This window comes from Mus caroli, unplaced genomic scaffold, assembly GCF_978045245.1.
Source record: "Mus caroli unplaced genomic scaffold, Mus_caroli_1 scaffold_16, whole genome shotgun sequence".
Taxonomy (NCBI): domain Eukaryota; kingdom Metazoa; phylum Chordata; class Mammalia; order Rodentia; family Muridae; genus Mus; species Mus caroli.
In genome coordinates this window covers 76200251-76223527 of record NW_028227271.1, presented here as the reverse complement: position 1 = coordinate 76223527, position 23277 = coordinate 76200251, and the positions used below count along the sequence as shown (strand labels likewise).

General features: G+C 41.3%; 1 protein-coding gene across 3 annotated transcripts in view; it reads left to right on the top strand.

The window, feature by feature from the left end:
* The window catches only part of Dnah5 (dynein axonemal heavy chain 5), a 255115-nt gene that overhangs the window by 19790 nt on the left and 212048 nt on the right, over positions 1 to 23277 (top strand). For all 3 annotated transcript variants that reach the window (XM_085831340.1, XM_021183130.2, XM_085831338.1), the window contains 12 exons: positions 142 to 226; positions 5511 to 5671; positions 6411 to 6632; positions 9225 to 9362; positions 10341 to 10517; positions 11797 to 11910; positions 12700 to 12807; positions 14582 to 14704; positions 15862 to 16077; positions 18704 to 18811; positions 22037 to 22122; positions 22685 to 23006. In XM_085831340.1, coding sequence (XP_085687466.1) covers positions 142 to 226; positions 5511 to 5671; positions 6411 to 6632; positions 9225 to 9362; positions 10341 to 10517; positions 11797 to 11910; positions 12700 to 12807; positions 14582 to 14704; positions 15862 to 16077; positions 18704 to 18811; positions 22037 to 22122; positions 22685 to 23006 — 1860 coding nt within the window. The remainder of the gene's footprint in view (positions 1 to 141; positions 227 to 5510; positions 5672 to 6410; positions 6633 to 9224; positions 9363 to 10340; positions 10518 to 11796; positions 11911 to 12699; positions 12808 to 14581; positions 14705 to 15861; positions 16078 to 18703; positions 18812 to 22036; positions 22123 to 22684; positions 23007 to 23277) is intronic.

The following is a 23277-nucleotide window of genomic DNA, read 5'->3' as shown; positions in this document are numbered from 1 at the left end:
ATATACTGCCTGTCTAGGAGATGCAATTGGTACAGTACTGTTTGAATAAGAAGAGGACAGTGAATTGATTTGCTATGCCATCAGTTCTGACTAAATATATTTTCTAACTTAGAACAAAAATGTTTCCTTACCTTTGTCCAGATTGAAAGAATGGATCAGCTTTTTGCTGTTGGAGGACTCCGTCATCTCATGTTTTACTATCAGGATGTGGAGGGAGCAGAAGCAGGTATTGATATCTGGCATGATATAACATAGGGATATCATTCCATTCATCTGAGAGTGGCAAAAAGAAGAAATGGAGGACTAACAGGCTTATGCCTTGGTGTGTTAGGTATTGGTGTATGTGTTGTGTATATGCTATGTAGTGTCTTTGTGATGTGTATATGTGTTGTTTATGTGTGTATGCATGGTGAATGTGTATACATGTGTAATGTTTTTGTGGTGTGTATGTGTGGTACATGTGTGTGTAGTATAAGGTGCCTATGTTGTGTTTGTGTATGTGTTATGTTTGTTTATGTAGTGTGTGAGGTATATGTATGTAGTGTCTTTGCAGTGTGTATGTATGGTGCGTGAACAAAGTGTGTGTGTGTGTGTGTAATTGTGGAAGAATGCCCATTTTCTCTTTCAGGCTAGAGGATGGAGAATGGTAGTTATCCTAGATGTTCTAATTGTTTTGTGTCCCTTTTGATTTACCGCAATGGCAATGGGGGACAATCAGGCAGAATTTGTTTTGAGACTTACTTTTCTTTTGCGATAATTCCTATTGTATAACCACATTCTAGAAGTTCCAGTAGGCACTGGGTTTCCAACAGAGGAATTCTTATCAATAAACATAGTAGCATCAACTTCTGTCAGTTAAATACCACAGTATGTTTATTTTCTGTGGGTTTTTATTAAAATGTGTACTGCTGAATGATGGATTTAATACTTGCACTTAAGATAACATTGCAAGTCTTTATATGAATTCAGCTTCTCTATCCCATTATGCTTTTAATTAGGTCAATATGATTTTAAGGGCAAAGTAGGGGCATGATTAAATATATTATGCTTATAGTATTATATACATTTCTTAAAGACTTAAAAATTGGAAATAGTTATTGATCTTGTCAGGTAGCATGAACATGCTTCACAGAGAATTGTTTGTTGATTGAGACCGGGGAGATGCTTTCATTGGTAAAGTGCTTGTCACACAAGTACGACGAACCTGAGGTTTTATTTTCAGAACTCTTGTTAAAAACCCTGGTGTAGCCTATGTCCATAACTTTGTCACTGGGAGGGAAGAAGCAGGAAGATTTCGGGAGCTCATTGGTTAGCCAGCCTAGACAACTGATAAGCTCTAGATACAGTGAGAGAGCTTGACTTAAAAACATAAGAACAGGCCGGGCGTGGTGGCGCACGCCTTTAATCCCAGCACTCGGGAGGCAGAGGCAGGCGGATTTCTGAGTTCAAGGCCAGCCTGGTCTACAAAGTGAGTTCCAGGACAGCCAGGGCTATACAGAGAAACCCTGTCTCGAAAAACCAAAAAAAAACAAAAACAAAAAAAAAAAACAAAAACATAAGAACAATTAGTTAATAAGCACACTGTATGTCCCCTCCCTTTCTTCTCAGAGAAGGGGAGACTTCCCATGGATATCCACACACATGGAAATATCACGTTGTAGTAGGACTGAGCACAGCTTCTTTTGAGTCTAAACAAAGAAACCCAGTTAGGGGGAAGAGGTCCAAAGGCAGACAACCTAGGAGGAGAGGAGAGAGGGGAAGCTCTGTTCGGGATGTGAAGTGAACAAATTCATTAATAAAAAACAAAAAGACACTCAATTTCAATGTTTGAGCAGTGTGCATATGTGTGCATACTTGTGTGTAAACACACATGCATGCAGATTTACACACAACCTTACACACATAAACACAACACACACACACACACACACACAGAGAGAGAGAGAGAGAGAGAGAGAGAGAGAGAGAGAGAGAGAGAGAGAGAGAGAAATGGATTATATGTGAAAATCTTGAATGTCTGATATTTCTTTAGTTATAAATTTGTTTTTTTCCCACAAAAAGTGCATTACATTTTGAGTAAAAAGAATCAAAAGCTAGAAGATTTGATTTTCATCTCAGATTGTAGAACATGAGCTATATCAGAAAGCATGTTCAGCCATAACCATGCTCAGGGTGAAATCGCCCGTTCCGTACAAACTGCACAGAATGAGAAGGGCTTACAGCACCCAACATATAAGCAAAGCTTTGCGTTTCCATCTCACTCTCCTTTGCAATCTTTCAGCATGGATAGTTCTTCTGACCTTGGAGCGAGAGTCAAGCCCTGGGATGATTTTTTTGAGACATTCTTAGGAAAAATAAAATCTTATGGTGATTTCAAATTGCAAACACAGTATTGATTAAAACAAGACGACTATCCAGTTGAGCAAAACGAGTTGGCCATAAGTGAACCAATTCTTCTTTGCACTCGCCTCTGCTTCCTCTGACCCTTGTCCAGGGCTTCTGAAGGTTTCCACTTGTGGCATGAGAGAAACTCATGATTCTCCTTTGCTTTCTCCTTCATCCTAAGTCAGCCCAGAGTACACCATTGTCTGCCTCACATCTGAGGCCAGGCACAGTCAAGAAGTAAGGCTGAGAGGGACGTTTACACTTGACTGCTGCTGCTGAGCTCAGTGAGCTCCTGCTCTTGTAGCCATGCAGGTCATTATGGAGCAGTGGCTGTGTAGCCCACAGTGAGGGATTGGCCTCATAGTATGGCAGCCTTCTGCCTCAGTGCATGGCAGCTTGGGTTCTTCTGTTTGGCACCCTCCCAGAGTTGCTCTTGAGCAATGGAAAGTGGCTACATGGAACGTTCTCTTCTCAGAGATCCTTTCACCTGCCTCAATGAAGTACTTACTCCATTGAAGTGCTTACATCATCTCCGCTGGGGGCATTTGGTTAGCTCCCATCTCATACCCATGTTTCTCTGTACATCGAATGCTGGGCCTGGAGTTATTGGCAATAGGCACCATGACCCAGCCCATTGTGTACCTAAGGTCCAGGAGGCATAAATAATTTGGACTTTCCAGGAGGTTGTATTGAGACACTGCTTCTTACTGAGGGTGGAAACTGTCTTGGCTGAAACTTTCCTGGCTCTAGCACTGACTTGGAGTTCAGCGTCCCAGGAAGTCTCTCAGATCTGGGACAGCTAGGACAATGGATGCCTCCTTCTTGATCGGAAAGCGAACATGAAAGGATTTCACACTTCTTATGCATCGTTGCTCACACCCCAGATTGTTCCCGAGACTGTTTTCTGCTATCTCCCCCTATCTTGGAGTTTTGGTTGAAATTCCTTGTCTTGTGTACGTCTCTAATCTGCTAATAAGACTTGGGTGTGGTAGTGAGAGGTGTGCCTCATTTGAATACCCCAGCTTTCCCTGTTCTGGGGTCTTTGACCAAATTCCTACTCAGAAGCTCAGCACCAGAAGGAGGAGGCACCTGGAGGGAGGAGCAGGCTTCTTCTTAGGGCTCAGATTACAATTTCCATTTCACTACCTTACCCCACATTCTTTGCTGAGCAACACCTTCTCCCTAGTGGCAGAAGGTGAACCTTCAACTCACTTGAGGACATAATCCATACTTGAACGCAAAGGGACAAGATAGAGCATGTTCTGTTGTACCTAACTGAGCCACTCTGCAGACAATGATCTTGGATGACCATCATGAACATTCAGGTTTTTCTGATCATGCTTGATGAGCTAATACGCTTACAGAATTTTATAAGTGGTTCACAAACACAAACTCCTCTAATCATCACAAAAATAACCCTGCATACATTTTACAGGAAAAAAAAAGGGTAATTTCGAATAGCCTATCCCATTTTTAAACACTATGGGAGCTGCTGGGGTAAAGAACACTGGCTTCTCTTGCAGTCGATTCAGGTCAAGCCCTTGGTATCCATACAGTATATACAACTCCAGTTCCAGTGGATCTGACACCTCTTCTGCCTCTCTGGGCACCAGTCACACATGTGGGAACATAGTGGCAGGCAGAACACCCACATGCCATTCACACTCAGCCCATGCTCACAATTAGTGGACCCTGAGAGGGGAGGCAGGGCAGGATGGCCAGAGCTAAGAGACCTCAGGTGAGGTGAGCTCACAGAGAACAGACTCTTGGAGGCAGATCAGTTTAATGTGGAGAACAAAGACTTTAAACCTTTGGCAGATGATGAGTGGGTATTGGGGCAAGTCTACATCATTGGCTGGGGCTAGGGTGTTAGGGATGCCTCATTTGTATACGGAGGAATTCCAGATGTGATACAGACAATGATGTGCCTGGGCTGAGTTAGCATAAAGGAGGAAGCAAAGGAGAATCATGAGTTTCTCTCATGCCACAAGTGGAAACCTTCAGAAGCCCTGGACAAGGGTCAGAGGAAGCAGAGGCAAGTGCAAAGAGTGAGTTCACTTATGGCCAACTCGTTTTGCTCAACTGGATAGTCTTCTTGTTTTAATCAATACTGTGTTTGCAATTTGAAATGGCCATAAGAGTTTCTTGTCTTGAAAAGTCATCCTAGGGCTTGAATCTTGCTCCAAGGTTAGAAGAACTAGTCATGCTGAAAAGATTGCAAAGGAGAGTGAGAGGGAAACACAAAGCTTTGCTTGTATGTTGGGCGCTGTAAGCCCTTCTCATTCTGTGCAGTTTGTATGGAACGGGCGATTCACCCTGAGCATGGTTATAGCTGAACATGCTTTCTTATATAGCTCATGTTCTACAACCTGAGATGAAAATCAAATCTTCTACCTTTTTTACTCAAAATAAGAGAAAGGGAATTTTAATCACACTACCTATCCTGCCAATCTAAGGATGAGATTCAACATACCTTGAACTGACTCTTGCTCCAGGCCTGTTTCCCCGCTTCCCCGGGTCCCATGGCTCCCTGGTCCCATACCCATACACATAAAATGAGAAATTATTGGGTAAGATCATGTGGTTAGGAAGCAGATGGAGGCTAAAGCCCTGGTCTCGCTCTAGAGCAAGAACATTGGTTTCTTTGTCATCCTACCTCTGCACAGGCCTTACACTAGCAATTTAGAGAACTAACCTGCTGCCTGGATTATGATGGTGTCACTGAAGTGAGAGTCCTGAGTTTTGTAGTTAAGGCTGGCTTTGATCTTGCATCTGGTACATCTTAGGAAAGCTCACAGGTGCCTCAAGGCTGTAACCTTTAATAGTGTAGACGTGATGCCCAGGGGAGATCTGGAAGACAGTGTATGCCAATCAATGATTTTTGTCTCCCATCCTCTCCTCACCCCAATCTCTTTTACTGCCTTCTGTTACCCCATAATCTGGAACCCAGCAGACCCTTTTAGATCTCTTTCAGGGTGAGACTAGAGATTATCCAAGAGATGGGTCTGTCTGAAGCACATGGGCAGGTCAGCCATAGTAATTTCTAGAAGGAATGTCCATGCTAGATGTCAACCCTGTACACCCCAAGCAGCAATTGTGAGACTAAAATTGTTTTGTATTTGTAGGGCACTTTGGCTCCTCAGGAGGGGTGAATCCTGTCTCCGGAAAGATGAAAAAGCCCAAGGTGTTTGTGACCGAAGGGAAAGATGTTGCTCTTATGGGAGCATGTGTGTTCTTCATCAGGTCTGACCCATCCAAAGCCATTACACCTGAGAACATCCACCGGGTAAGGAGACAGCCGTTTACCTCAGATCTCCAAGCCCATGTGCATTGCTCATTTCTACTCTGTCTTGTGGTGATAACCACAGTCTATTTAAAGTATCTAAAGCTGCCTTCCAGGGCTGGGGCTTTAGTTTAGCGGTCGAGTGCTTGCTTAGCATAGGCAAGGCTCTCATTTTAATCCCTATGATACATGTACAAATAAATAAATAGCTAGCTAGCTAGCAAGAAAACCCCCCTTATTATTTATTTATTTGGACTTGACAGGTAATTAAGAAGATATTGCCTTCTTCTCTTTTGATAACCAGGGACTGATATTCAATTTACTAATAAAATATCCATACAACATTCTCTCTGTGTAGAGAGGGAGCTCTTTTCTTTCCAAAAGAATCTCACACCAAACAATTTACTTAATGACAAGATTTCAAAAGGTAGATATACAACTTTATGTTCTGTGTAAAACAAAGTCCACCCATATAGCTGCTCCCTGTCTCTTAGAGGTTGTGTGACCTCGTTATTTTCCTGTAGCAAAATAAAGCAGTAAACATCTAGAATCCAATTTATTTCATTTTTTTTTATTCAGAGGGTTATAATTTGGACTGGTACAAAGGTATCCTTTTCAAACAGGGTATTAAAAATAAAGTGATTCACTTGCTATCTGGTTAATTAACATGTTCAGCGACTTTATTGCTATGCTGCGATTGAGGCTGATTTTGACGATACAAGGTGATGAACCTGTCTTCCAGGAGGTGAGCTTTAACACGTTAGACACGGCAGATGGGGGCCTGTTGAACAGCGTGAGGCGTCTGCTCTCAGACATCTTCATCCCAGCTCTCAGGGCCTCAAGCCATGGCTGGGGTGAGCTCGAGGGGCTACAGGATGCATCCAGCATTCGGCAGGAGTTCCTGAGTTCTCTGGAAGGCTTTGTGGGCATCTTGTCAGGTGCACAGAACAGTCTGAAGGAGAAGGTAAGAAGGAGCAAGTGGCTCATTAAAAACAGAGGATGGCCTAGTTGACCATCAATGGGAGGGGAGGCCCTTGGTCTTGCGAAGGTCATATGCCCCAGTACAGGGGAATGCCAGGGCCAGGAAGCAGGAGTGGGTGGGTTGGGGAGCAGGGTGGAGGGAGGGTATAAGGGGGGTTTGGGGATAGCATTTGAAATGTAAATGAAGAAAATATCTAATAAAAAAAGAAAAAACCCCACAAAATACGAGGGAGATGCTTTTCATACACAGGCTTCATTCTACTGTGTTGAAAGACTTGACAGTGTTTGTACGTAAGTTTAGCATCTTCTTAGGATGTGACTGTGGCTTGATTTAAACACAGTGTGCATGGCTTAATGCTTTTGAGGTCTTTAAGAATGTTTATAGCAGTGGTTCTCAATCTTTCTAATGATGTGGCTCTTTAATACAGTTCCTCACGCTGTGGTAACCTCCACCCACAAAATTATGAAGTTGCTACTTCATAAATACAACTTTCTACTGTTATGAATTATAATGTAAACATCTGATATGCAGGGTATCTGATATACAACTCTTGTAAAAGGGTTGTTTGACCCCAGAAGAGTTTGTGACCCACGGGCTGAAATGTAAGGTTTCACTCAGTTTGTCAGATGGAGTACGGAACACTTGAGATATTCATGTATATCCTAAAATGAAAAGGGGTTTGGAGTTACAGTGGTGTGTATGTGTGGCATGTGTATATGTGTGCATGTGAGTATGTGTATGTGTGTGTATAGTGTACATGTGTGTGTTGCTGTGTATGCATATGTGTGCAGGTATATGTGTGTGTGTATTAAATAGGAAGGGGCAGGATGGGGTGGATGGGAAATACAGAAGGGGTGGAAGAAGGAAACTGGAATTAATATGCCTAGAGGAAGTTGAGTATAGTAGTTTAGCTTATGACAAAAACAGTTTTTAATAAGAAGCTTGGCAAATATGAGATTTGTCTCTTATATGACTTTTGCAGTACATTTCGTTAATGATTTAGGAGGTTGGTAGTTGCACACTCATGTGATACACACACACACATATACAGAGAAAGGCACATACACACACACACACAGAGACAGAGAGAGAGACAGAGAGACAGAGAGGGAGACAGAGAGACAGAAAGAGAGAGAGACAGAGACAGAGATACAGAGAGGGGCATAGAGACAGGATCAGAAAGGTGAGCAAGTGAAGATGACCAGCCAAAGTCAGGGATATGTGGTAGGCATTTGTGGCTCCTATGGTGACCACAGCAAGACAGCTCTCCACCACTCCAGGGAATACTGAGCCTGTTTCGGTATTTCCAGTGGAAACTATACTAGCCAAATGATGTATTGGGGCATTGAGCAAAGTTTACTCAGATAGGGATAGGAGTTCCTTGCAGCTAACATCTTAGTTGTATGTATGATTAACTAGGTGTGTAGGACCATGGAGGAGTGCTGGAAGACCTGTCCAGGCTGGATCAGTGGCAGCAAAAGCACAGAGTGGTCTTGGGTGCTTATGTTACTTGAGTAGGTTTGTGAGAGTTCCGTGAGGGTGGGGAAGGAGGTGGCTGTGGAATCAGATTTCCCAGTCATACTATTTGAACTGTAGAGATGGAGAACTCGGCTTGGAACTAAAGTCCTGTAAAACCATCCTCCTGGGAAAGAGTGCATTCGGAAGGCAGGACCAGAGACTATCAGAGATGACTGCTGCTTCTTATGAATCACAAGGAAGTCAATGAGCAGTCTATAGGAGGAATTCCAGTGTGGGTGTGTTAACCATGGCAGACCCTGGTAGTGCAAGGTACCTCCACACGCTTCCATGTTTATCTCTCTTGAGCACTCTTTGCTGCTCTATTTAATTTAGGGATGCTATGTTAGATCTTGTAAGTGACAACTAGCAATGGCAGTTCTGTTGGCTCTGAACATGCTGAGATATAAATCATACCTCTATTGAGGGTAAAAACCAAATTAAATCCAAGCACTGAGTTCTGAGATGCACACAAGTTTTAAGAAACAATTTCATTTAAGAGACAATTTCACCAGAAGGGAAGTATTCGTAGAAACGGAGAGGGCCATATTGTGATTTGACATACCACGCATGCTTATTTGTGGGTTGGTGCCCTGTAAACTCTACCCAAGCATTTGCATTGAGTTTGCTAACCACGAAGGCATGGTAATCTTTTTCTCTCATTAGTTTAAAGAAAGAATTCAGTGATAGTAAGAATTACCCACTTCCACCACCCATGCTGATTTCCTTCAGGTTGACTCTTTCTCTGTGGTGTTATAACTTGGTGAATATTTCTAATTATTTATTAGTTTCATGATATATTCTCTTTAATATCACCCCCCCATTTGACCTTAGAATCTTTTGTAGAAAAGACATAAAGAAAAAAAAGACATAGAGAAAAGAAAGTATTGTTACTGTTATCATTATTAGTCATTGCCCTTTCAATAAACACTTTGAGTGATCAAGGTAGGAAAGATGTTAAAATTCTGTTGAGCTCCAAGTAGACCCAAATTGACCAAAAAAAATGTATATTGGCATTTTAAAACATTTTCTTATTATTATAATCTTAATTTTAATTAGGTGAACCTTCAAAAATGTGACATCGTTGAACTAAAATCTCTGAAGGAACCCATGGACTACTTGGCTCTAGCTAGTAATCCCGAGACTGTGGAAAAAGTAGAGTGTTGCATGCGAGTGTGGATCAAACAGATGGAGCAGGTAACTCCCAGCATCCTCTGGTCATTCAGAAGCCACATCACCGGAGCCACTGATGGAAGAATTCTGTCCTGGTATTCTCACTGTCCCCATCTCATACCACAATACTCTAATAAAGAAGAGAGCTTCAGTGTGTTTTCTACTTATGATCATTATTAAGGAAGAACAGGGCTCTGAGGAAGTTGAAACAGGTGATTTTGTGAACTTAGTGACCAGAAAGCTACACTTGGCTGATTCTTCTTGAGAAAACTTCTGCAGAAGTATGGAACAGGTCTCCAATTCATGTGTCCTTCAACTGAGAGCTACACACACACACACACACACACACACACACACACACACACACACACAAATAGACAGACAGACAGACAGACAGATAGATATAGGCGGAGGGCTCTTAGTGGCTAAGAACATTTGTTGCTTTGGCAGAGATCTTGAGTTCAGTTTTTAGCATTCACATCAAGCGATGTAGAACTATCTGGAACTCCTGCTCTAGGGGATCCAACACCCTTATCTGGCTTCCAAAGTTACCTGCATTAACTGGCAATCCTCCGCCACAATCACACATATATACCTAAATAAAAATAAAACCTTGCCAAAGTTTTGAGAACGTGCTAAGTGGAGGTGACTCTTCCATCCAAACATTATGTACATATAAAATCACCCTGCTTAGGGCATGGGGTTTCTTGAGGTTGTGTTGCTTCAGTTTATGCATTTAAAGAACAGGCAAGGAAACTGCATATATTCATGGCATCCGGAGCTCATTCAAAGTCATCACCTAAGTCATTGTTAGTGAAAGTCAATTGGAAAAAAATAAAAGGTGCATTTTGGGTTAGTCAGAGTCCATCATTAGAGCCATGGAACTGAATAAAATACATGACGATTCACACAGTGTCATTTCTCTGTTCCGTTTTTCTCCCTGCTCACGCAGGGCTTTTATACCTCAGATCTCATACAACTGTTCTTCCTCTGCATCTACAGATCCTTGCTGAGAACAGTCAGCTGCGGAAGGAAGCAGACGATGTGGGGCCCCGAGCGGAGCTGGAGCACTGGAAACAAAGGCTCTCCAGATTTAATTACCTCTTAGATCAACTGAAAAGCCCCGACGTGAAGGCTGTGCTAGCAGTGCTTGCTGGGGCCAAGTCCAAGCTTCTGAAGGTTCGTAGCCATTTTGCCACGATTCACAGTATGTGAATAAAAGAGTTCTCCATCCCCAACTCCACAGAGCAATTAGGGACAGAAAGGTGATATTTCACCAGTATGAAAATCTTTAAGACTGGGTAACATTTATCACATAACTTTGGATACTGGGAATTAGCCTTCAAGTTAAAGACATGTATTGGCTGTTATGCTTGTATGGTGAACATTGCAATTAGTGAGATATAATATGATCATATGACTATACAAGAACACACGCACACATGCACACATGCACACATTCTTTCAGACAATACAGATGCAGCAACTGTGAAGTTTTACGTCCTCATGTATTTATACTGAAAAGCAAATTGCCACAAAACTCATCAGCTGAAAAGAATACTTTTTTCTACCTCAGACCAGAAATCTTGGTGTAGTTGAACTAGCTGCTTTGGACTCAAGGGTCCCAGGAGGCTGCATCCGAGCGGTTGGCTTCTCTGCAGGTTCACACAGGAAGGGCTTGCTCCCAAGTTTGCTCATGACATGGCCGCTCTTGGTTCATCAGAGGCATCTTTCAGTTCTCACCACATGCTCCCCTCTACAGGCAGCTAGCAGATGGGGTACCAGGCCTCCTTTAAAGAGAAGTTCAGAATGTGTAAGAGGGTACCCAACCAAGGAGGCACATTACAAGCTAAGCGCAGGAGCGAAACATCGTGGCTTCTGTCATATCGTTAGCAGCAAGTCACTAGTCATAAGCCATTCTTCTTACGTTATGTGCTTTAGAGTGACCACTTATTGTGATACAGGACAGTTCAGAATTGCTACCACTAGGAACTGCATAAAGCCAATTACGCATGCTATATCCCCTTTGATATTTAGATATCTTTCCATTTAAATGTCTTGACAGATAGTTGGTAGCTAAAATAAATACTGTGTCAACAAATGGACACAAGTATGGGGCCACGGGGGAAGGAGAACTCAGGTAGGAATGGAGAGCATAAGGCAAATATGAGCATGAGACAGGAAACTGGTCTGGTGGCCACACTGCAGGCAGCTGTGGTTTTGCAGGGCTGTGCTGCTCTCTGTTAGAATAGAGTATACAAAAGAAACCCAAAAATAAATGCCCTGAAACATTTAGTTAACTTTTTTTGACTTGCTCTTCCACGTCCTTCTAAGACTCATTATTTTGATTGCAGGAGACAGGAAGCAAATGGAGATGCTAAGGGTGATGCTTAGTAGCTCTTATTTTGCAATCATCTGGGATAAGTGCATGAACATTGTTTTTCTGTGTCGTGCTTAGGTTTGGAGAGATACAGACATTAGGATCACTGACGCAGCCAATGAAGCAAAAGACAATGTCAAGTATTTGTACACCTTGGAGAAATGTTGTGACCCTCTGTACAGCAGTGACCCTGTGAGTTAAGGTTTCTGCCCCTTTAGTCCACCAGTGACCCTTTCTGCACTAGCAGAATGGAGTGCTGAATGTTAGCTGAGAGATGTGACTGTTTGCTGGAAAGGTTTTAGAAATCTCATATTCTCAAAAAATACATTTACATAGTTTTGTTTATATCTTATGTCCTTATCTATCTATCTATCTATCTATCTATCTATCTATCTATCTATCTATCTATCTATCTACCTATCTAGTATGTATCCGTTTTCTATTTATCTATTAATTATTTATCATCTATCTATCTATCTATCTATCTATCTATCTATCTATCTATCATCTATCAATCTATCATCTATGTATCACCATCATCTATCTATTTTGAATGTTGTATATTTAAAAATGTTATATTTAAAAAATGCAGTGCCTTACATTTCTCACTCAATGTTGAAGCTGATAGTCTAGAGTTTTCACCAAAGAACTGTGGGGAAAGCCATTGGTTTGTGTTGTAGTGAAGTCTGTTAGCTTTAGGAAATATCTGCTTACGTACATTACAAAAATAACAGTTAGCATAACCTACTTGTCATGAACAGCAAGTCTTTGGCACTGAAATACATTTTGATCCACCACCAAAATCAATAGAAATAATTTTTTTATAAAGTATATTTGTATAAACTGCCAGGCACTGTTTAAGATTTTTTTGTTAATAATCTTAAACTTTATTTTAATGAAAATAGAATGATTAGTCTCTCATAATTGGAATTTTGCTTGATTTGATATTTTTCCCCTGAAAACTTCTGGAATCTCTTCTAGGTAACTATGATAGATGCAATTCCTACACTTATAAATGCAATTAAGATGGTCTACAGCATCTCTCACTACTATAACACCTCTGAGAAGATCACATCTCTGTTTGTAAAGGTGAGTGTGTGGGAGAGAGTTTGTGGTCACATGGCTGCCAATGGCCAATTTTTGGATAATTAAAATCTATTAACTTGGCTTGATCTAGTATCTGTGCTCTTTATATTTAAGAGGACTTATGTATATGGAATTAAATTCTGTATATCAATATAGGATTAAATTTATGTGACAGGTGGGTTTTAGCAAACAAAGCATTGTTTCCTAAAATTGCTACAATAAATATTCTATTATTTTGTATATTAAAAACTAGAATTCATTTCAGAATTTTTCTGTGTGATTTTTAGCTTGCCATCATTCCCTATTGTGTAAATTCTAATCATGAGAAATGTTGCTAAGCCAGTTACGGTAGTTCATGGCTACAATCCTCATACTCCAGAGATGAAGAGATGAGGAGTTTTCTGACTAGTTAAAATGATCTGCCCCAAACCAGAACGATGTTTAAAACCATAAGACCATACTCTGTCTTGTGGATATTTTGGGTCAGAGGGGAATATTCCCTGGGTAAATGAGACACAGAAGTCTATTTGTGTGATTAATTGATATTTCATGCATATTATTTGTAGGTGCTTGTGAAACTACCAAATGATCAGAAACTTTTGTAATAGACGTTGTTCAAGTAGTGTAAGAAGAGAGGAAATTATATATTGACCCACCTCCCAGCACATAATAGAGTCCTAAAACCAGCGGGCACCAACATCTGGCTAATATTGCCTTGTCTATACTCTCACTTTTAAGAGTTATTTATTTTTATTTTATTTGCATGGAAGTTTTGCTTGCATATATGATATCTGTGTGTCATGTGCATGTGCAGCATCTGAATATGCTAGAAGAGGATACTGGGTCCCCTAGACCTGGAGTTCCAGATGGTTTTTAGTCATTCCATGGGTGCTGGGAATCTAACCTGGGTCCTCCATAAGTACAAGAAGTGTTCTTCATTTCTGAGGCTATTCTCAGTCCTATTCTCTCCAGTCCTATTCTCACTTCTTGACCTGCTTGGTACCAACCCTTTTATGTTGCACAGCAACTTAATTATGCTGTTGATTTATTTACAAGCAATAAGGAAGGCTTTGAAGGAGATATTTTAAAGTCTGGACGGGTAAATATAACCTTAGTGGCTTTCTACATTAGCTTTATCTATGTTTCTCTGATGTTCTCGTTCTAATATTTTTCACTGCACTTTACATGGTGTTAGTTAACTATGAGGTTGACATTAGGGAAGGGGACCTGCAGAGGAAACCCTTGTGGCTGTTAGACAGGGGAGCCAATCCTTTGGTTGGTTAAGGTCTTCATCTTTGCATAAATGTGTGAACCCTATGGTTGACCTTACATGGTGTGTCCAACTCTGGTTTCACAGATCACTTTAGAATCTGTTATTTGACTGTCCATGCCCATATCATAGCTTTGAGCCATATTCACCTCCTCCTAACTCCACCAATCCCACTTCCTCCTAGAAAATCCCCATCCTAATTTCAAGTCTTGTATTTCTATTTTGTGTCTTGGGAGCCATTCACTGCCCCAAGTACCTTACCACTGGCTTCCTTCCTGAAGACAATGGCCCTTCCTCCATCATTCTGGGATTGCCAACCGCAACCCAGACTGTGGATTTTGACTGTATCAGAGGGTTAAGGTTGATCAGAGTCAAGAGGGAAAGGCAAAGTGGGAGATGAAGGTCACAGACTGGATTCTGAGAGGAAGAAGACGTGAGGGCTCTACTCAGATTCATAATTCACGAGAGTTTTATGTGCCTGACATTATCTTTTCGGGAAAATTCCAGGTGACAAATCAGATGATATCTGCATGTAAAGCCCATATCACCAACAATGGGACTGCCACCATCTGGAGCCAGCCTCAGGAGATTGTTATGCAAAAAATAGCAGCTGCGATTAAGCTCAAGCAGGTAAAGGTACTGGAGCTCGGCAGTGTGCTCCCCCTGTGTCTTGTTCTTTGTGTTACGTTTCTGGGACCGCATTAAATCATACAACAATGGCGTTTGTGGTTGCTAAACGGAATAGTAGTTATTTTCTTTTTGCAAAATAACTTCACTGCTAAGAAAATTGAGTGTTAAAAGGAATGCCGAGAAAGTTTCTTCATTTCTTCTATTGAAGTTCTGAGATACACTGGTAACTAACCTTAGATAGTTTTAAGTATCATACAGACCAGCGAGGAGGTGGAATAAAGTGATTCTGTTACTGAAATAGTGGGGCCAAGGAGCTTGAGTTGCACTAAAGTAGTAGTTTGTTGGATTAGAAGATGGGGGAAGCATAAACAACCACCAAACCCAGACACTATTGCGGATGCTAACAAGAGCTTGCTGACAGGAGTCTGATAAAGCTGTCTCCTGAGAGTCTCTGCTAATGCCTGACAAATACAGAAGTGGATGCTCACAGCCATCCACTGGACTGAACACAGGGTCCCCAATGAACGAGCTAGAGAAAGTACCCAAGGAACTGAAGGGGTTTGCAGCCCCCTAGGAGGAACAACAATATGAACTAACCCCAGAGCTCCCTGGGACTAAACCACCAAGTAAAGTGTACACATGATGGGACTCATGGCTCCAGCTGCATATGTAGCAGAGGATGGCCTAGTCAGTCATTAATGGGAGGAGAGGCCCTTGGTCCTGTGAAGGTTCTATGTCCCAGTGTAGGGGAATGCCAGGACCAGGAAGCAAGAGTGGGTGGGTTGGTGAGCAGGGGGAGGGGAGAAGGGATAGGGGATTTTTGGAGGGAAAACTTGGAAAAGGGATAATATTTGGAATGTAAATAAAGAAAATAGCTAATAAAAAAGAAGACGGGGAAAGATAATGGTTCAGACTGATGGCTAAGTGGAAAGGAATACAATTATGAGAAGATTTTCAGTCTAACTTTGTCACCACCTTCATTTGAGAAATAGATGAACCCCTCCTTAGCCCTGCTCCTCCCTTCCTTCCTCCCATTGTTCCTCCCTCCCTCCCTCCCTCCTTCCCCTCTTCCCTTTTGTCCATCTTTGGGGTTGAGCTCAGGATTTGTTCTCTACCCAAGTCTGGCTTTCCTTATATTCTTTGCTCTTGACCCTCAGGGATACCAATCCTGCTTTCAGGAGACAAAACAAAAGCTTAAGCAAAATCCAAGCGAAAAACAATTTGACTTTAGTGAGATGTATATTTTTGGAAAATTTGAAACTTTCCACCGACGTCTGGCCAAGATAATGGACATCTTCACTACCTTCAAGACATACTCAGTCCTGCAAGATTCCAAAATAGAGGGGTTGGAAGACATGGCGACTAAGTACCAGGTATTACACATTTAAATATGATTTCCTGTCACTGCCCATAACCTTAAATATTTTATAGAACAGTGATACTTAGACAAATCATGAATACATAATATAAAATATGTTTGGATTCTTTAATAATAAGAAAATTGGATTTATTTGAGAACTGCGTAACGGTACTAGTCCATTCTTCTCAGGTGTGTGGTTACAAGGATGAAGTCCCAATCGTTTCAAGTTAATCATCTTTAAGAAAAAGCGTTTTCATTAGTAACAAAAGAGAACGGTTAAAATATAATGATTCCTTTCAAAAATTAGTTTCTAAAAATCAATTTTATTATTAAAAAAATCTTACAAATAAATAAAATCACGACACACCAAAATTAACCAGACTCAAAGTCATACAACTTAATGAATTTATATACAAATAGAACTGGTATCTGACTTAGAAGCTGTGAAGCTTCACATTTGATTTTATGCTTCCAGTACTAAATATGTTTTATGTACTTACACACCACCAAGACCCAAATAGCCCTGAAGTAGTTAGAACGAGAAAACCAGGTAGCTTTCTTTATACCTTGATTCCTTGATACACCCATGGCCATTGCCTGTATTCAGAGTTCCCTCATCTCCTTGTATGTAGATTTTTACATTCCCCCTTTCTTACTTTATTCATGCAACAATAGTTGGTGAAGAACACACTGTATCTCAGGCACTATTTGCCACAAGACTTGAGTGGCGTGTATGTATCTGAATACATTTTATTTGTACACATGTTAGCAGTATATATAGAGCCAGTAGGATGGTTGCCCTGCAAGCCTCACAACCGGAGTTTGATCCTCAGAGCACACAGAAGAGAGAGATAAAGATTCTCAAGGTTGTTCTCTGACTGCACAGGCAGGCTGTGATGACCACAAATGTGCACTCTCATGCACGCCTATCAAACACACCTGTGCATAGAAGCTATAGAATGAGAGATCATTGGGTTTCCAGCTCTAGATGGTACATTTAAATAGAGTCCTCACAGCTGATGCTCAGTGGAAGAGGTGAGGAAAGACTGTAAGGGCCAGAGGGCCGGGGATTTGCCTTGTCTTTTAGACATGACAGGGATATCACACCCACGCAGTCTCAACAATGTGGTTGCCTAAACAAGCCCCACATAATGACCATGCTAGTCAACAATGCTTATGTAGATGAGGGAGATTTTACAGGCCCTAGTTTTAGCTGAAGAGCTACAGACAACCAGTGGTTGCTGAGACAAAGAAAATCAGCCTTCTCCAGGGATGGGTTATCCATTAGTGGTTAGCCTTAAACATAGATACACATAAATAGACTTGTTAGGTGTATGTGATATATACATATACGTACATGTATGTATGTACATATACATACACATATATACATATAATTATATACACATATATAATACCTATGTATATATATGCACATAAGTACATATCACATATGTTACATGTACATCACATATGTAATAATAATGATTTTAGAAGACAAGATCATGAATTTGAGAGGGAGTAGGAGGGAACATGGAAGGAGTTCGAAGAGGGAGGTATGTAGATATCAAAGAATGATAGCATGCTGAATGAAATTCTTAAAAAAGAACAAAATTGAATTAAAATAGAATACATGTTGAAAAGGTTAATGCAGCTTTCCCACATTTGTCCCAAACATGCCACATACCACATGCATGCTCACAGTCTCCATATGTAAAGACTCTTGTCCACACGGGGACAGCAAGGAAGAGTGCCATGTTTTCATGAGTAGACTTAGTTCCAGAACTTGAACATCTTGTGCATTTTCTTTTGTATATTGAGAGATTTGAATGATGCCTAAGCAGAAATGACTTTGAAGAGGAGACCGTGGAAGGAGGCCCAGAACTCTTCATAAAATTTATATGCTCTGTCAACAGTGTGGGGCTCTGAGTTTGAGAGCGGCTTAGGACCTGGTTAAGAACGATCACAAATCATTACTTCTCATCATTCTGAGCAAACAGAGCTTCTGATAATAGTGTTTTCAAGGAGATGAATCGCTTAATTTATACTTTTCCAGTCACAAACTGGCTGTGTACAGGAGAACAGGAGTAATTAATTCTAGAGCATTTGGAAGCACTAGAGTGTGTTCGATGGTTCATTTAAAGTATTTGATTTGGGGGTCACATCTCTTCTGAGGTTATCATAGCTCCCCCATTTTCTTATTATCTGGTTTTTATTTTGTTAAAGTCTTGTCTATTTATTCTTTGAGATCATTTAAGCCTTTGAACCAAAATGATGTTTTATTAAACTCAACTCTGGGCTTCTTTTTTAGCTTATTTCAGATGTGATTACTGCATGGGACATTTGAGAAACCACCTGCTTATTTTCACAGGCGGCTTTAATTGTATATATTTGTCCAAATAATCTGTATAACCCTGTGATGAGATGATGCTTCCTGGCTGGTTCCCCTGGATGAGGGAGGACAGAATTTCACTGTGTGTAAAACAAATAGCACCAACCCACGAGAGGTAGAAGATACCGTTTTCTTTAAACAGACAGCTTTGAGGGAATCAGTTTACCATGCCCTGCATTAAAAGGCTCCAAGTCCTGAGTACTGAGAGGAAAATGAAAGACCATCTCCTATCTTCTGTCTACTTCAGGACATTGTTGCTGCCATAAAGAAGAAAGAGTATAACTTCTTAGATCAACGGGAAATGAATTTCGACCAAGATTATGAAGAGTTTTGCAAGCGGATCAATGAGCTTCATGTATGTTGCATAGTAACGTCCCTGGTGACAGTCACATGCCATCTTAGTCCTTTCTGGGTTACCCTGCTCATCATTCCCCATTCGAAGGGCAGAGGCATCTTCATCACAGCGGGCCCCGCAGCAATCTCAGCCTGCGTTTTGTGATTTCAGATGACTAACTGAAGGCTCCGTTCCCGTTCCCTAGATTAAAGCATCATAAATACAGCTTTGGCTAATGATTTGCAATCACAGACTTCTGTGACTTAGTTCTTAAGAAGCTAACTTTCGTCCTCTGTTGAAACACCCTGGAGCTTTATTAGACTGTGGCACGAATTCTCTTTTGTCATTATAGGGTAATGATTATGATCAGAAGTAACCTAACTAACTGTCAGATATGCCTGGCAGATTCTAAAGGCAGGGCCATAGCTGATCTTGAAGACCATGGTGCTGGGACCCCCTCTTGCTCTCTGTTGCTTTCTTTCCCATCATCCTTATTCAGTACAGAGCAGCCATCCTGACTTTCAGCCTCCCTAGGCAGTATGGCCTTTATCAGCATCTGAGAACACATCCCTGAAGCAATCCAGCTCCAGGTTCACAGGGAAAGGTTTGGGTGACAGCTTTAGAGGTAAATGCACAGCCTAGAGCCCATCAGTTGTGGGGTCATGTGATGAATAAAGGGCAGATGGGACACCTTGGGGATAATCAAGAAGGATCTTTGTTATTAGGAAATAGGAGTCAGGGAAGATAAGGAGGGAGACAACTTGGCAGTTTTCTGCCACATTAACATGCAGAATTCTTTTGCCCAGAGGAGATATAGGGGCATATTTTTCTTTATAGGAATAAGATCTGGATGGGGAGATGGCAAAGTCTGTGAAGTGCTTTCCTTGCAAGTGTAAACACCTGAATGTGAGTCCCAGAACTTATGTACACACATATGGGTACACATATACATACATATTAATATATATTTAATATATATTAATATATATATTTAAAGCTAGGTATGGTGGTCTAGGTTTGTAAATTCAGCAGTATGGAGGTGGGGACAGAAGGATCCTTGGGACTCTCTGGCCAGTAATATTGCTTACTTGGTGAATTTTAAGCCAGTGAGAGATTCTGTCTCCACAAAAGGTGGATAGTTACTGATACACAATACCCAAAGTCATTCTTTGGTTTTTCACACACAAATATTAATCTGTGTACTCATTACACTCACAACACATTTGTGTTTGTATTTGCATCTGCACACATGAATATGCACACACACATATGCACACACACACACACACACACACACACACACACACACAGAGGCACACTTCCTCCTGAAGCAAGAGTGTAAAATGATCATTCTGCTTCCTTCCTTCTTCCTGAAATTTATCGTTTGAACTAAATGTGTGCAAATGGAGGGGGAATGCTGTGAGGTGTTTCGGGAGGAGCAAGTTCAAGGCAGAGGGAGATATACGACAGCCCCAGACACTTTTCTTTGACGTCTGTGAATTGATTTAATCCTAGAAAGTGGGCGCTCTCCTTGCTCTCAGTACTCAGAGGGGAACCGAATGCCTCTCTAAGTCACGCTTGCATCTAGGTGCTTCTCTAGAGAGTCTACCACGCGACTGCAGCTCTTCTGTGGATGTAGATAGACGCTGAGCATCTAGAGGGAGGGATTGTATTCTGTTTCAACTCCTTAAGAAGAAGATGTAGAATTATTAAAAAACAAACAAACAAGCAACTCAGAAGCCTCTGCAGTGGCGTGTCAGGCTTCCAAACTGCACACGGTGAAAGGAGAAAGATACGCCTTAGAAAGCGAGTTTACCCTCACTGCTCACACGGGTACGCTTTACATGGGAGCATGCATGAACTTAGAGAAGAGGCATGGTCGTAGAATCAAAAGCGAAGGGGAAGAGTGGGTGTGGCATCAAAAATGGTGAGGGAGGAGGGAAAATGATCCACGGTAAATGAACAATATCCCGATCCTGTGTCTCAAACGAGAATTCAAAGGTAAAAAAGACAGTCCGATGGAAACTTCCGGGGGGCGGGGCAGGTCTACAACACAGCCTTAGAACTGGATCGCTCTTCTCCCTCACAGGACGGCCTGTGAGGCTGGGAGGAGATAACACTGTCTTCCTGTTTGTCTGGGGTTGAGAACTGGAGGCTGTGACTGATGTGAGTGAGAGTGAGGTATGAGTGAGTGGGCAAGCGAGTGGGCAAGTGGAAGCGATGAGAGGCACGGGGTCTTCCCTACAAAGTGAGTTCCAGGACAGCCAGGGCTATACAGAGAAACCCTGCCTCGAAAAACCAAAAACCAAAACCAAAACCAAAACCAAAACCAAAACCAAAACCAACCCGATTCTGAGTTTGGTTTACTGGTTAGTTGACCTCTGACCTCTTCATCCCTTTCGCCTTCTCTTTCCTTTAACTAATAATTTTCCACTTTGTCTTTTAAACAAATCCACTCTCTTGAATTCAACCTGCCTCTCTATAAAACCGGAGTAAAAATACCCAAATGCCCACGGCTCTGAATGGGGTAGGTAGGCTGACGGATCTCAGGGGTAAGGAATGAGGCAGGGTTTATGGGGAATGAATGTGGGGTTTCGGGGGACCGGGAATGATTGGGATGAGAACTCTTTTGGCGAGGGGTGGAAGCCTGTGGTCCTGTCCTGACTTAGGTTTGTGCTGGCACAGGACGGGCAGGCAGTGTTGTGAAACCAAGCGCCCAGGTGTCTTCACAGAAGTGGTGAGTGATTCCACCTGCCAAGTGAACATGCTTTTTTTAAAAATTAGAAGCAATACACCAATTTTCCAAGTTTTAGTTACAATTATATTTATGTCATAATCCAAACTGAATAGAAGACTAGTAACAAACATATTATACTCATTTTTAATGCAATCTTTTAAGGCACAAATTCGATTAATAGCAAAAAACGTATGAGGTTCTCAGGACAGCTAGGCCTCTCTGGCTTCTGGACACTTATTTTCCTTTTCAGCTCATTCATTTTCTGTTATAATTTCCCCACCCTTTAGAAGAGGGTTGAAGAATGTGGATCTCTTGTCTTCTGTTGATAAGTAGAAAATCCTCATTGTTTCTCGATACTGTGACTCATATTTTTAATCTCAACCCTTGGGAGGTGGAGGCAGGAGGGCTGTAAATTTGAGTTTAGCCTGAGTCTCATAGGATGACCTGGTCTTAAAAAAATATCTTAGTGCTAGTTCATCGTTCCTTATAGAGTTTGGTTCTGTTTTCAGAATGACCTGCAGAGGTTCATGGACATCACATTTGAAAAGATTCCAAGCACGAGGCAAGCTCTAAGCACGCTGAAGAAATTCGAAAGGTAAAGGTTTGAAAAAACTTCCCAAGTCTGTCTCCTAAACTCAGGATAATGCGAGCACAGTTTAGCTTCTTTTTATAGCTTATCTTGCGTTGTAATTATAACTCTTATTATAACTTCGAATTATAATGTGAAGAAAAGCCTCTCTCCACAATCTGAGTCACAAGGTCACACGTTTTAAGTTTTCAGAGGCTGAAGAGGATTAATCCCTGGAAGGGATTAGCGGTTTGCTTCATCTCTGCCAGCAGAGAATACTCTTAGCTTTGAAGGAGGCTGCAGCTGCCCGTAGTAATACTGCCTAATGTCTGAATAATTTGACATAATTCTTTCCAGGTTAGTGGTTTTTGCCTTGTAAGGATTGATACTAATTTGACTCTATAAAACGCCTCACAAGTACTCCATTGCTTTCACTTGGACTGTTTTTAAATAAATGTTATCATATATATATATATATATATATATATATATATATATATATATATACACACACACACACACACACACATATATATAATCTTCATTAATTCAAAACTTTGTTCTTTTTTTGTGTGTGTGTTTCAATCAGGCTGAATATACCTAACCTTGGTATTGAGGAAAAATACCAAATAATTTTCCAGAATTTTGCGGCTGACATCGACACGATTTCTAAGCTATATACGAAACAGAAGTCCGATCCTCCCTTGGCTCGCAACCAGCCCCCCATAGCTGGGAAGATCTTGTGGGCCCGGCAGCTATTCCACAGGCTGGAGCAGCCAATGCAACTCTTCCAGCAGCATCCCTTTGTGCTGAGGACTGCGGAGGCCAAACCTGTGATCCGCAGCTATAACAGGATAGCTAAGGTCCTCTTGGAGTTTGAGGTCCTCTACCACAGGGCCTGGCTTCAGCAGGTGAATTCCTGAGTGGATGCTACTTAAGTAGTTTGTACTGTTCAGGCAGAGGAAATCCTCTTCTTGCATTTGACAGAGATATTTTGTAAATCAGTTTGGTTGAATTTAATAAACCAAAGTATATAATGTAGCCATGAAAGAAAATACTTATTAGCATTGAAAAACTCATAAGCTAGGTAATAGAAGCTTATTGTTTAATTTGTAATCTCTGTCAGTTAGGGTTTCTTTTCTTTACCCCTTAAAACAATTAAAAGATCCTGGTTAGGGTATA